This window comes from Vulpes lagopus, chromosome 10, assembly GCF_018345385.1.
Source record: "Vulpes lagopus strain Blue_001 chromosome 10, ASM1834538v1, whole genome shotgun sequence".
NCBI classification, from domain to species: domain Eukaryota; kingdom Metazoa; phylum Chordata; class Mammalia; order Carnivora; family Canidae; genus Vulpes; species Vulpes lagopus.
In genome coordinates this window covers 74,436,243-74,452,065 of record NC_054833.1, presented here as the reverse complement: position 1 = coordinate 74,452,065, position 15,823 = coordinate 74,436,243, and the positions used below count along the sequence as shown (strand labels likewise).

General features: G+C 38.1%; 1 protein-coding gene across 5 annotated transcripts in view; it reads left to right on the top strand.

Moving 5' to 3' along the window:
- PATJ (PATJ crumbs cell polarity complex component) overlaps positions 1–15,823 on the top strand; it is a 359,628-nt gene that overhangs the window by 253,784 nt on the left and 90,021 nt on the right. For all 5 annotated transcript variants that reach the window (XM_041770677.1, XM_041770680.1, XM_041770678.1 and 2 more), the window contains exons 30-31: positions 1,263–1,335; positions 14,312–14,404. In XM_041770677.1, the coding sequence (XP_041626611.1) occupies positions 1,263–1,335; positions 14,312–14,404 (166 nt within the window). The remainder of the gene's footprint in view (positions 1–1,262; positions 1,336–14,311; positions 14,405–15,823) is intronic.

Sequence of the window (15,823 nt, the reverse complement as noted above, 5' to 3'; positions counted from 1 at the left end):
CTCTGGTGACAAAGTGGGAATAAGAAATATCCCACTCTCAAGTGGGAATATCTCTTTTATTTGAGATACTTGTAAGACATCCAGTGGAGATATAAAATAGGAGTTAGATATCAGATATTAAGCTCAGAAAAATACCTGGGCTAACTATGTGAATCTGGAAGACATCAATATATAGGTGGTCTTCTGATTTAAGGGAATAATTCACCTATGGAGGCTATTAAACTCACACTGGAGGAGAAGGATGGGTCGATTATAAATTTAATAAATGCATTTCAGGTAAAAGCAGTGATAGGATTAAAGCACTAAAGCAGGAATGACATGGGCTAATGGATCTTTTTCCAATTGATGACAAGTAAAAAATAAGATGGACTTGGATTTTGAGTGCCCTCTCAAGTCAGGTAATGGCTATACTGGTCATATGGAGAGAGATCTGTGAGCAATCTTCATTAGATCTTTGCACACCAGGAAGAAGCATTTTATGATCTTCTTTGGTTTATATTGTGAAACCTAAAGTCATATGTCACATGAATCTTGAGATAATTATATTGGTTTTGTGTCATGAATGAATAGTAAAGGTTAGATCTCCCACAGAACCACTGCTTATCATTTGCTGGTAACGTTGTGGAAATAGGTTCAAATAACTAGAACTGGTATTCTAGGAGTTGTTCTGTGCCTGTGACCCTAGTGATGATGTCTTAGCTCCTACCATCTCTGCTTCCATTAGGATGAGGAGGAGTGGAATTAACCCACAAAGCACTGTATGAATCTTCAGTCTCCCCATCCATCACTCCCACATTATGCACCTGTGTAGGGCCTGTTGTACACATGCCATCATCCTTCATTTGGCAGAACAAAGAAGCCAAGTGAGGAGGCCAGGAACCTTTCCAGTTCAAAGAACAAAATGCTCTGGACATTAATGGGTCTATAGGTTAAATACGGCCATTTTAAAAATTTATACTCCACAGTGGTGAAAGGGTTGATGTCTTTCCAAAATTATCCTCTGCTGCACCTGACATACTAAGAAGGATCTAGCTAACCCCTAGCATCATCATTCTCTGTCGCTGGTAACCATATTCTAGTGTCCCTGCGGTAATGCATCCGTTTTGTGCTTAATAGTGCTGCAGGTTTAAACCAGTATATATTTGCACATATTTTTATTCTAAGGTGCTTTGCGTACGTTTTCAATAGAGGGAATGGTTTTAATTTGAGCCAGAAACTTTGCATTTGCTGTGTACTGATTCTGCCTATTTTTGTATCCACAGAAATGAAGATGCAGTCAATCAGATGGCTGTTGCTCCCTTTCCAGTACCATCAAGTTCCCCGTCTTCTCTTGAGGTCAGATGGCTCCTAATTAGCATGTAGTGACTTAGATGGATTTGTCATGATTATTTTTTCCACATCTAGCATTTTTGATTTTCAGTATCTGGTATTCCAAATTCATATAATTTGTTAAATAGGGAATTTCCCTAATTAGAAAGTATTTGAGGTAGAATTAAAAGTAATATAGAGGCACCTGAGTGCCTCAGTTAAGTGTCCAACTCTTGATTTCAGCTCAGTTCATGATCTCAGGGTTATGGGATTGTACCCTGCTTTAGGCTCCTTAAGATTGTCTTTCTCCCTCTCTGTACCTTCCCCCATCCCTCTCTCTCTGCTCCCTTTCTTAAAACAAACAAACAAACAAACAAAAAAACATAATATAAAATAATGTCAAACAAAACATTAAAACTTAGCATATGAATATTGCCTTCCTTGGAGTTCCTTAAAGTTTCTTCTGGATCTATAATCTGTCCTAATTGGACATTTCAGAATGTATTAGAAAAGATTATCTTTTTTTTTTTTAAATTTATTTGAGTCTTTGTTTAAATTCCAGTTAACTTACGGTGTAATAATAGTTTCAGGTGTATAATATAGTGATTGAACACTTCATTACATCACCTGGTGCTCATCAGAACAAGTGTGCTCCTTAATCTCACCGCCTATTTAATCCATCTCCCCATCCTATTCCCCTCTGGTAACCATCGGTATCTCTTTCTTTATGGCTTCACAACACTTTAATACCTATGATCACAAATATCTTTAAATAATTACTTTAATCTATTAATGGAGAAATTACTAGTACAAGATTGCTGTCAGACTGATCTTCTTTTAGACAGTCCTACATATAGATAGCTAACTATATAATCAAGTGTCTCCTCAGCTGAGGGAATATTACATTCTCTTTACATTTTTTATTTATTGAGTTATGTTTTTAATTCCAAAAAGAAATACATACATATTGTAACTAATCAAACCATGCAGAGTTATCAGAAGAAAAAGTTAACTTTCCTTTCCTCACCTACCTGAGGAAGTTAATATTTACTGTTTAGTATCTTTCCATACTTTTTCCTTTGCTTCTACCACAAAAATAAACCACTATATATGAATAATGTCTCCTTTCATAAAAACTCAATTGTGTAATACACATGCTTTCCATTCAACAAGCATTCATTGAGTGCACATTATGCATCAGGCAGTCTTGGGTATTAGAGACATAGGTGTGAATAAAACAGAAGACTCCTTGCTGTGGTTCAGGTTACATTCTAATAAGGAAATTAACAAATAAATAAATACACCAAGAGAATTACCAGTAGTGGTCAGTGCCTTGTGGAGAATTAAAATAGGGAATGTAGCTTGTGACTGCTTCAGTTGGTTTTAGGGAAGTCCTCTTGGACAGGTGAAATGCACACAAGATCAAAATGGTCAGAAGGAGCCAGATACAAAAATAAAGGGGGAAGAGTTTTCTTTGCAGAGGGGACAGAAATAACTCTCAAGTGACAAAATGCTGGGGAGGTTGAGGGATATGGCTAGAGGCATATTGGGAGCCTAGAGAGTGGTATGGGGTGGGAGCTTTGTGAGTCAGAGTAAGAAGCTTGAGTTTTAGCCTATGGGCACTCAAAGCCAGCAGAGGGCTTGTAAAGAGGAATAAGATGACTTGATGTACAGTCTCCTAGGTAGAGAATGGACTATGGGAAGGTAAAAGTAATACACTAGAAGGCTGAGATGCACGTGAGACCCATTTGCACTTAGATGAAGATTGTGGTTGGGTGTTGGAGGAAAAGAAAAGTATATTTTTTCTTGATGTTTTGGATGTTGAACCAGACTTAACTGATTAAATGTGGGAGCTGAGAAGAAATAGAATCATGAATAAATCTAGAATTTTGACTTGAGCAATTAGGTGGATAGTGGTACCATTTATTATAGTCTATTGAAGAGTTTTCTTCAACAAGGAAGCAGAAATTAGGTTTATTTTAGATAAGTTTGAGATGTATATTCTACATCCTTCTCGAATAGATTCTAATCATTTTTTTAAATTTTGCTTTTTTTTTTGTTTAGTGTAATGTCCATATTTTAATACACTCATACTTTTTTTTTCCAACTGACAAACATTCAAGTGATTTTCCAAATGTTTTGCCAGTAAAAGAATACCAAAATAAAGATTATGAGTGTGTATGAGAGAATTATTAGGTGCTAGTGCTTTTATTTCTAGCAAAGATTTCCCCCAATGTACAATTGCAGAGTCATAAACTATACCCTTTTAAAATTTTCACTTATATTAACCATTTTCTATCTGAAAAGATTGTAGTGATAGGTGTTGATGCCCCACCAATAGCCATTTAGCCACAGCTTGCCAGCCCTGGGCATTTTCATTCTAATTAAGAACTAGGGTAGGGCAGCCCTGATGGCTTAGCAGTTTAGCGCCACTTCAGCCCAGGGCCTGATCCTGGAGACCTGGGATTGAGTCCCACATCAGGCTCCCTGCATGGAGCCTGTTTCTCCCTCTGCCTGTGTCTCTGCCTTTTCCTCTCTCTGTGTCTCTCATGAATAAATAAATAAAATCTTAAAAAAAAAAAAAAAAAAAGAACTAGGGTAGACAGGGTGGTAGAAAGGAAGGGATCCCAGAGCCATACAGCTTCAGTTCAAAACCTCATATAGCTATATTCTAGACACATGACCCTGAATAATACATTACCTCTTCTATCATGACTTTACTTATCTGTAGGGAGGTAACAATAGTTTTGCTTCATAGAGTTGTTAAGATTAAATCTTGTGCCTGACACATGGTAGCTACTCAGTAAGCACTACTACTTAACTCTTAATTTTTTTGTCTTTATAGAATGTTGTATAAATCTTTTGGAGGGGGCAGCCCTGGTGGCGCAGCGGTTTGGTGCAGCCTGCAGCCCAGGGCGTGATCCTGGAGACCCGGGATTGAGTCCCACGTCGAGCTCTCTGCATGGAGCCTGCTTCTCCCTCTGCCTGTGTCTCTGCCTCTCTCTCTCTCTCTCTGCATCTCTATGAGTAAATAAATAAAATCTTTAAAAAATAAAAAAATAAATCTTTTGGAGGGAGTAGGGGGAGGATAAGGGGAATCATTTTAGAATAGTGTTTTAAAAGATTTTATTTATTCATGAGAGACACACAGAGAGAGAGAGGCAGAGACATAGGCAGAGGGAGAAGCAGATTTCCTGTGAGGAGCCCAATGTGGGATTCGATCCCAGGACCCTGGGATCATAACCTGAGCCAAAGGCAGACACTCAACCACTGAGCCACCCAGGTGCCCCTAGAATAATTTTTTTCTATAATATTGTTAGTTATGAATATTCCCAACAAAATAGCCCCTTGGAACTGAATTTTAAGGGAGTGATTGAATTTTGCAAGTGTCTACTATGTCAAACACTGTCTTATAGGCCTTCAAAATGTGTTCTCATGTCCCACTTACATCCAAGCCTTCGAAAGACAGTATTATTATTTCCACATTACAGAAGGGGTCTAGAGAGGCTAAATAGTATGTCCATATGCTCAGAGCTGCTTCATCTGCACCTAGGATTGTTTCCACCAGACATTCGTGGACTTGTAAAGAGCGAATGAAGTAATATATATAAAGCATTTAGTACAGCTCATGGCACAAAGTAAATGTTCAAGAAACGTAAACTGTTTATTTCTTCAAATATTTAAGTATATTTAACTCAAACTTTTAAGTATATTATACATTATCTATTGTTTTCATTTTTTTAATTGCTAACTACAGAAATGGGTTCTAGTCATTCAGTCATCAGTAAAAAATAAAATTTTTATCATATTACAATTGAGTATACCAATCGAATTATCTTACAAAGAGGGTTTTTAGTTTTTCTCTGGATTTTTGGCCTCCAACCACTGCCACCAAATGATGAGTGATACCTCTCCTATGGGTGGTATGTGAAGTCTATAGGTATGCTGTAGTCTCCTGTCCATTTCCTTATCCCTTCCCACTGACCTGTGTGACCCTCTCACTAGGCCTTTTCCTTCCTCACTTGTTTCTAGTAAGTACTTAAGCATAACTCATATCAGACATATTGCTGAAAGCACTCGCCCATTTAAATCATAACCAAGTAGATGAAATACAGCCCTGTCATTATTAATTTGGGCCTGATGATAGTTCAGCACATTGAATAGCACTATTATTATATACTAATGGGATGTCATATTCATTCCCTTATTGAACAGATATCTATTGAGCCCTTATTATATGTTGGGTACCATTTTAGATACCAAGAATATGGCAGAAGTCAAAATCACTTCATGCAGTCATGTGCTAGCAGAGTGAACAAGGAAATAGGACAATGAACAAGAAGTCTGAAGATGTGGGTTCTCGTTTTAGCTCAACCAGTTACCTGTTGGGCATATGACCTTGTCAAGGTAGTTGCCCTCTCAGAGTCTTGCTTTTTCTGTGAAGCCACATTCATAACCTCCCCTGTGTGTGTCAGCAGGTAGTTATGAGGATCAAGCACTAAATGTAGGTTAAAGTATTTTATAATCCATGTAGCTATATACATACATAAGGGATTATTAGCATTTCTGCTGCTATGTTCTTGGTAATTGTAATGCTGGGGCAGCTGTATGGTACAGTGATTAAGAACATAAGCTTGGGAGTCGGACAGATCCGAGTCCTAATCTTTGTTCTGCATTTACTAGCAGAGTGAACTTGAGCCAGTTAAGCTCTATAAGCTTCCATTTCCTCACATTTGAGGCGGATGGGGGGGTGATAATAATAATTAATTCTATGGATTTGTTAGAAGAATTGAATCAGGTTTATAAAATGCTTAGTATTATTCTTGGCACACAGTAAAAACTCATTTTAGTTTGTGATTATACTTATATTATTACAGTCCTCTAGCAAAACTCCCAGCCTCCAGCATCTTCCATTTTCACCAGTTATTTTCTTCCTATATTACTATATTTGTCCTCTTGCTCAAAAATCTTTTATACCTCTTGCCTAGCACATCTTTGTTTCAGAATCCTTGTTTCAGGGTTAGAATTAGGGCTTTGTATTTACCTCCCTAACTTCTAATCAGCTTTTTTTTTTTCTCATTAATGCATAATAAAGCCCTAGACACTACATGTATCTGGTGACCACCCCCCACACACACATCCACATACACACATTTTGGTCTTTATTAATTCACAACCAGTAATTCCTCGAAGGATTATTTTTGAAAGATTCCAAGTTTTCTATTCAAAATGAATAACATAGGGACTTCTGGGTGGCTCAGGTCATGACCTCAGGGTCCTAGAATCAAACCCCGCTTCAGGCTCTCTGCTCAGTTCCTAGGGGAGGGGAGTTGTCTGCTTCTCCCTCTCCTTTGCCCCTCCCCCCCACTCATGTGCTCTATTTCAAATAAATAAAATCTTTTTAAAGAATGAATAAAATAGGGATCCCTGGGTGGCGCAGCGGTTTGGCACCTGCCTTTGGCCCAGGGCACGATCCTGGAGACCCGGGATCGAATCCCACGTCGGGTTCCTGGTGCATGGAGCCTGCCTCTCCCTCTGCCTGTGTCTCTGCCTCTCTCTCTCTCTCTCTCTCTCTCTCTCTCTCTCTGACTATCATAAATAATAAAAAATTAAAAAAAGAATGAATAAAATGCATAACACATAGAATATAGTAAATATTCAAATGTGAGATATTATTATGACCAATTTTATCCCACATTAGTAATCTTAACTCCCTTCATAGTTAAGTAATATTCATGGTTCATTTAAAAAGTAAAAATTTTCCTTTCTGTGACGTCACCTGGGCCTTATAGAAGTGAGGGACCCTTTTCTAAAACATGGGGTGAACTATATTTAAGCTTTTCTACTGATGCTTCATTTCAGTGCTGGATACTTCTTACTGATTTAACTTATTGTGCTATTTATTTATCAAATATCCACTTTGTAGATCATATACATAGTGTCTTACCTCAAAGAACTTCAACTCTTATAAGGAAAATAAGACATGTATATTACTAAAACAAGGGTGTCCTAAGAGATAAAACTTTAGGAGAAGTTCAGAGGAGATGAATAACTATTTCCTGGTAAGAAAATAGCTATTTCTGACAGGTAGATTGGATTTTAAAATATGAATATGGTTAGGTAAAAATGTGGAAATAGCACAAGCAAAAACACGGAAATAAGAAAAATCAGGATGTGAGACGGGGAGAAGAATCTAAGAGTATGTAAAAGAGAGTAATAGAAAATGAGGTTTGAAAAATAAATGGAGGTCAAATGAGAGAGACCTGAATTTAAATCTCAGAAGGTTGGAATTTCATGTATTTGGCACTTAGAGCTGTTGAAGGCATTTGAACAATGAAATAGTCTAATCAGAGCTCTCCTTCAGGTAGGTTTGTCTAATAGCAACGAGAAGGATTTCTCAGAGAGGGAAACCCAATTAGGAAGCCACTGCTGTGGTCTTATAAGAGGTTCTCAAGTCTCAAGTACACTTGGGTTGCAAGATATTTATTCCATTCCTTGACAAGGTAGGATAAATCTTTTAGAATATCTTTATAGAAGCAAGCAACTTCATTTTTTTCTTTCCCTCAGAAGTTGTGCTTTTTTGAATACTAAGTGAGATGAGGCAGGCCTCATAAAGAATGGACAGGTTGATTACCCAGGGAGTGCTATTAGCATAATTCCCATTTTACCTTTAATTGTGCACTGCCTTCCTGGAATTCTGAGTAGCCTAGAAAATTTGCTCATGATGGGGGTAGAAGAAAGAAATTCAATTTGTCAAATCCAGTCAACATGACTTACAGAAAGAAATATTTGAATTTAGGCTGGCAATGAAATGAATAAATCATCCTGTGGTTGTTTTTTTTTTTTTTTTTTTTTTTTTTTTTTTTTTTGCAAGAGAGCATTGGGTTTGGGAAAAATGGGAATGATAAAATTTAAACCAATAAAAGGGTTTGTTTTTTTTTTTTAGAAACTTTTGATTATATCAAAGAGGTATGGTTGCTGTTTTGTTTTGTTTTTAATTTGCTTAGTAAACCTTTAAAGGAAAATAGTTGTATATACTGTTTCATCACGTTAAATGAGGAAAGAGTAGTGAACAACACTATGGAGCATATAACTGGTCAGAGGTGTGGTTTTTTCCAATCCTCAGTAACATCCTTAACTAAACTTCTATTGATAACCTGTTTTCTTTTTTATATATATATAAGATTTATTTATTGAGAGAGAGAGAGCAAGTGAGCATGAGTAGGAGGAGGAATAGAGGTAGCAGGAGAAGCAAACTCCTTGCTGAGTGCAAAGCCTGACACAGGGCTTGATCCCAGGACCCTGAGATCATGACCTGAGTCTAAACCAAGAGTCAGGTGCTTAACCAACTGAGCCACCGAGGCGCCTCTGATAACCTGCTTTCAAATAAAAACATAAATTCCTGGTCTCAAGTTTTCTAGTTGGGGAAAACTATAGGTAAGTAATGAGTGGTATGAAAAAATTAAATAGTATAAAAATAAAAACTATCACCACTTATCATCACTTCATGTAGATTTTTGAGGAGCCCAGGGGAGGGAATTTAGGACTTCCTGAAGGTTTAGGAGGGACTTCTCTGAGGATTGAATAGCATTTCTTACCAACGTTTGTGTGTGTGTGTAAAGTCTGTGTTAAGTATACAGTACTTTATTCATCTTTAAAACATAATTCACCACAGAAGCTACTGTCTGTGGTCTTCATGGGGAAAGGTCATTGTCCTTGAGCAGACTTCACTGCATGGGCGGCTTTGGACAGGTGGTTTGAGGATCAGCAAGAAAGGAAGGGAACACCCAGCTATCCAAATGAGCTGAATCATCTTGGGTGTCACTGTGCCACCATCCATCAGCCAGATGGTCTTCTAACCACTGTGATACAATTGTGCTTTGGAAGTCATGCTTGCTGACCTACTTTCCTCTTCCCATCCCTGACTGATTCCTGATTTCTAAGCTCCTGGTCAGCAGGGTGTTTTAAAGGTTTGCCTAACTAACACATGTGAGCCATTCTGTTCTCAGAACAGAAGCTACTTTGTTTTGTTCTGTGCCTCACTGAAGCATGAAAACTCTTCTATAAGCAGTAGCTCTCCTAGGAAAGCACATGCTTTATTGCTAACCTCTCTCAATTCCAACTTCCTGTTTTACCTGACTCCTCTCCATCTGGATTTTGACTTCAAACCTTCCTCTGTGGAACCATCTCAAACTAAACCAGTAACTAAAAACAGAGGAAAAGCTTTAGAAGGGGTTCATGGTGTAAAAAAAAAAAAAAAAAAGAAAGAAAGAAAGAAAAGAAAGAAAAAAAATAGAAGGAGTTCATGGTACAGTTATAAAGAGCATTGACTTTGAAATCTGAGGGAGGGCACCTGGGTGGCTCAATGGTTGAGCATCTGCCTTTGGTTCAGATCGCATTCCTGGGCTTCTGGGATCAAGTCCTGCATCGGGCTCCCCGCAGGGAGCCTGCTTCTCCCTCTGCCTATGTCTCTGCCTCTGATGAATAAATAAACAAAATCTTTTTAAAAAATTAATAAAATAAAATGAGAGGGACCTAGGATGAATATAAAGAAGGATCAGACAAAGGAAATGAATGAGGCACAGATGTTGGATTCAAGAATCTTTCAGCCTCACGGGAAGATCAATTCCATACATATGTAATTAGAATACAAATGAGATGATAAATGACATAGGAAGTTCAGGTAAAATGTTAAGTGAGGTTAGAAGAAGAGATGTCTTCTAGCTAAGGAGAAGGAAAGGATTTATGGAGTAAGTGACATTTGAGACACTTTGTGTGATAACACTGTAGATACAGATGTAAAGGGTATTCTTTTTTGTTTTTATTCCCATTTTAAAAGATATACAAACCATTTGTAACCTAGGCTCCCTTGCCCATATTTTCTTACATTTTCAAAGGTGAAGCATCAAACAACTGGTTTCTCCCCGACTTCAGTATTCATTTTTAACGACCAAGAACCTCACTTCTATATTCCCATAGCTGAGAAACATAAAAGATGCCTCTGACTTATTTAAATAGCACTTTGCTTTCCCCAACAAGATAGATGCATAATTAGATGACTGACATCAGCTGACCACCATCCTGGTGAAAATCTCTCATTTGGGATCAGAGGAGTTCTCTATGTGTTTGTTCTATAATTGAATGTGCTGCAGTTACAAACATTGACTGTCTCAAAGCCTCAGTTGTATAGCATAGCCCCTCCAAGGCTTTTTCAGGACTCACCACAGGTTACAGAAGCAGACACATGAAGGATTTGGAGCATTAAAGGTTTCCCATAGATTAAGTACTGGTTTTTAAAAGTGTAATTCGGGGCACCTGGGTGGCTCAGTTGGTTAAGTGTTTGCCTTTGGCTCAGATCATGTTCTCAGGGTCCTGGGATCTAGTCCCACATCGAGCTCCCTGCTCAACAGGGAGCCTGCTTCTCTCTCTTCCTCTGCCTGCCTCTCCCCCTGCTTGTGCTCTCTTTCTGTATCAAAATAAATAAATAAAATCTTTAAAAAATATGTGTAATTCGTTTCTTCTGAATTTTTCTGTCTTTAGAACTTAACCACTAAGACGCTGAAAACCTATATATTCTCAAGCTTTGTTTCTTAACTTGGGCATGTTTATTTTATTTGGTGATTTCTTCATTACCCAAATTCACTGAGAAGAGGATGTTCTACTTAATGAAATTTTCTGGTTAACAAATGCTATAACAGTGTTTAATGGTCTGATGATGATTTTTTTTTTAAGATTGTGAATCCTGGGGACACCTCTGGTGGCTCAGTGGTTGAGTGTCTGCCTTTAGCTTACGGCGTGGTCCCAGGGTCCTGAGATCGAGTCCCACATCGGGTTCCCTACAGGGGTCCTGCTTCTCCCTCTACCTGTGTCTCTGCTTCTCTGTCTCTCATAAATAAATAAATAAATAAATAAATAAATAAATAAATAAATAAATAAAATCTTAAAAAAAAAAAAGATTCTGAATCCTGTTTTCTATAAAATTAGTTATCAACCCTCAGTGCTGACAGGGAACAAAGAGAGAAAAGAAACAAGAGCATCATTTACTTAGGGCCTACAGCATAGTTAACAAGAATAGGACCTTTAATGTCAGTCTTTCCTACTTTGAATCCTGGGTTCACCTCTCACTAGCTAGGCAAGTTAATTTAAAATGTATCATTTTCCCATCCATTAATTGTTTTGTTGTTGTTGTTTTTTAGAAAACAATGTTTTTAAAGATTTATTTATTCATGAGAGACACAGAGAGAGAGGCAGAGACACAGGCAGAGGGAGAGGCAGTCTCCTAGCAGGAAGCCTGATGTGAGACTCAATCCCGGATCCTGGGATCACGCCCTGAGCCGAAGGCAGATGCTCAACCACTGAGCCACCCAGGCATGCCCCCATCCATGAATTGGAATGAGATTGGTACATACTTATATAGGGTTGTTATGAAGACTACACAAAACAGAGGATGGATAAAGAACCTGTCTCGACAAAAAGCTGGAAACAAATTAACTGCACCTGGTGTTGTGCTACTAGACATTTTGCATGTTAATATGTTAATCTTCAAGCCAACCTGATAGGGTAGTATTTTTAATCTGATTCTTTTATCTGTGCTTCAAAAATAAGTACTCAGAACCTTGCTGAAAGTCAAACAATTCTATGCGGTAAAGTTGAGATTTGAACCTGGATTTGACCAATTTAACATCTATGCTTTTTTTTTTTAAGTTTATTATTATTATTTTTAGCAATCTCTACACCCAATGTGGGGCTCCAACTCATGACTCTGAGATCAAGTTGCATGCTCTTCTGACTAAGCCAGCCAGGCGCCCCTATGCTGCTTTCTTTGTTAGATTTTTTTTCTTTTAGATATTTCTCATAGCTCTCCTTTATTTTCTTAAACTTGCAATAATACATGCGGATTCTTCTGTAATCAAACAGTACAGAAATAACTAATGCATCTCCCCATTCTTTAATACTATTCCCCAGAAGTAAGCAATTTGAAAAATTTGTCCTATATGCTGACAAATATTTTCCTGCATGTGTATCTATATGTGTGTATATTTTGTATCCTTTTTTCTGAAAAGACTGCTCAAACCTACATTCTTACAGTGGCATGTAAAAGTTCCTCTTTCTCTACAACATTATCAACACTGAATGCTCTCTTCCTATTCTCTTGTTCATTTGATAGATGAAAGGACACAATATCTTTGCTTCAGTGTGCACTACTTAATTATACATGAGATTGAATGTCCCAAAGTCAAAACTAATTTCTCTATAAACAATCCCACTAAATTTGTAGTAATCCCAAAATGGTAGTAATTTAATATGAAAATCCAAATAAATATAATGTAGATACTCCATGTATCATCCTTATTCTCCTGTATGTGCCCTCAGGAAGTAAACTTCTGATTAATTAATATAACATTTAATGTTACAATTGAATTGGGGAGATACTGAATGTGTTTTTTGGAGAGAGGGAATGTACATGGTGGGTACAAAGGGAGAGGGAGAGGATCTCAAGCAGATTCCCTGCTGAGCATGGAGCCTGATGCAGGGCTCTGTCCCAAGATCCTGAGATCATGACCTGAACTGCAGTCAAGAGTTGGATGCTTAACGGATTGAGCCACCTAGGTGCCCCTGTTTTGGAATTTTAATGGGGGTTATTCTTGTAGGATGTCTCATTTATATTAAATAAAAGAACTATTCCATTCATTGGTTCAGCCAGGATTTGTCCAGTGTTTCCTATGTACCACACATAGTTCTAGGTACTTGAGTTTCAGAAATAAACAGGATAAATAAGTGTCTTATCTCAAGTAGTTTAATCTTGCACAGAAGATAAACAACCATCTCTGAAAGTTTTAGCTAGAGGGAATAGAATAGCTAACTTGCTGAAACAGTAAATTTTTTAGCTCCCATGTGAAGGCTGCTAAGAATAAGACTGTACTTCAGGTCAGGTTGATGCAGCCGCCCAGTTTGCCATCAGAGTCAGATTTTTCCATCTCTATCTTTGCTCTGTCATTCAGTGTCAGATTCATCTCATGGCTGGTTTCCTCAGATCCGTGAGATTGTTGCCCATGGCAATTTGAGCTTTCTTGTTAATTTGGGAGGTGGGGGGACTTCTTCTGGTTCTCTTAAGACCAAGGAGGATGGGGCATCTGGCTGGCTTGGTCTGTGGTGCACATGACCCGTGGTCTAGGAATTGTGAGTTCAAGCCCCGTGTTGGGTGTAGAAATTACTTAAAAAATAAAAATCTTAGAAGCCCCTGAGTGGCTTAGTCAGTTAAGCATCTGCCTTTGGCTCAGGTCATAATAATTGGGGTTCTGGGATCAGGCCCACATAGGGCTCCCTACTCAGCAGGGAGTCTGCTTCTCCCTCTCTCTCTGCCCCTCCCCCTGCTCATGCTCTCTCTCTCTCTCTCAAATAAATATATATATATATATATTAAAAATATAAAAATAAAAATATTTTTTAAAAAGACCAAGGAAGAACTTTTCTAGAAGTCTCTTTACATCTCATTGAGGAGAACTGGATCACATCCATTCCTGACAAAGTCATTGACAAAAAGAGTGTGATTAGGGCACTTGGGTGGCTCACTTGGGTTAGGCGTCTGCCTTTGCCTCAAGTCATGATCCTGTGTCCTGGGATTGCTTCTCCCTTTGCCTCTCCCCCCTACTTGTGCACTCTCTCTCTCTCTCAAATAAATAAATAAAATCTTAAAAAAAAAAAAAAAAGAGTGGAATTAACCATAAGACAGGCTGGTCCGATATTGGAACAGAGAATAGGAATCAGCTTTTCTTAAGCCATATCTGTAAGCAGCCGGAACAGATCCCCAGGTGGGGTGGGGTAGGGGGAGGTTGTGGGGATGGCCTTCTAGTGGAAAGAAAGAAAATAGGAATAGCCGCTAGAGAAGAAAGAGTATCTACAACAATAATAAAACAAGCAGTTGTGATTAAGTATCTATATAGTTCTGGGCAGTGTGAGTGAAGAATAACATCTTTACGGCTTTCTTCCTAATGCCCCGTAGGATCAGAGTGGCACCGAGCCTGTTAGCAGTGAGGAAGATGGGAGTCTTGAAGTTGGTATTAAACAATTGCCTGAAAATGAAAGCTCCAAACTGGTGAGAATCCTGGGTGTTTTTCAACCAATGTTTTTTTTTTTTTTTTTAAGTGTATCATTTATATTTTGTACCACCATGGAAAGGATCAACTTGCATCGTTGTTTGCTTCTCTAGAAATCTTGATCTCTGAGCTAGTAGAAGCTTTTCCATATGGAGTGACCCATTAATTCAACAAAGAGCATATTCTCGTATTTTCTTCACACTTGAATTGTGCTGTCTGGAACAAAAGAAGCAATTTCTCTTTTAATCTTGTTTAATATTGGGTTTCTTTAAGGGTAGGGTCCCTAAAGGAATAGAAAAAGATGTTAAATATATTCCACTAATTCATAGTAAAATAAAAGATGGTTAAGCTTACTGAGGGGCTGGAGCATTAGAAGAGAGTTAGTTTTTGTTGTTGTTATTTTTTAAGTAACTGTTATTTTTTAGTAATCTCTACATCCAGCATGGGTCTCGAACACAAAATCATGAAATCAAGAGTCACATACTTTTTCGACCTGATCCAACTAGTTGCTCCAAAGAGAGTCAGTTTTAGAGAATGCTCCCTCCTTACATCTTTAAGTGCTTGATATTTTATTTCATACTTATTGTGTACTGGGTACTGTGCTATATGCTACTTTCATTTCCTAATCCTTATAATGCAGGTGATAATACCTTTCTTTTACATACAAAGAAACCAAAGGCTCATGATGGTCACTAACTTGCAAGAGGCTACTCGCTAGAATTTGGTAGACCTGGAGATTCCCGCCTCCTGACACCACCACCCCGCCCACCCCCCCTACCCCACCCCCCATCCCGGCCCCATTCAGTCTGACTCCCATGCCTAATTCACCATCCATCTTTTTGTTTTGCAGCCGTGTACTTACAGGGTTAGACTACAACTTCTAGAAAGAAATGTGGGCTTTTTTTTTCTTTATTTCAAAATGTCTTACAAATCTCAAAGAATTATCACTTGGGAGGGTCACCCTGATTTTATGGCAACACAGAATTGTTCATTATACTTCAGGGAGTTTGAGAAATCATTTATCTTCTTTCAACTTGCAGAAAATGTTTATTGGGACTGTCTTAGATTCTGTGTCCTAGAAAAGAAACTTATTCTTTCAGGCTGAAGGGAAGAGGACATTTCACCAAAAGTGGAAATGACAATGGGCTATACCTTGGCATATTGCAAATGGAACCCAAGAACCCTAGTGTCAAGAACACTGGGACTAGTGGATTGTAACCATTGTTCTTGAACAAGATGTCCCAAGGTTACACTGTTCCCTTTCTAAAAAATTGAACAGCATTTTACATAGATGGGGAATGAGTAACATCAACAAAGCTTGAACTCACAGCTCCTTCATTTCAAAACACTATTAACTTGGTTTTGGGGGGCACTGTATCTCCATAGATAGGTTAGGGAAAAGTCTTATAAAGCAATAG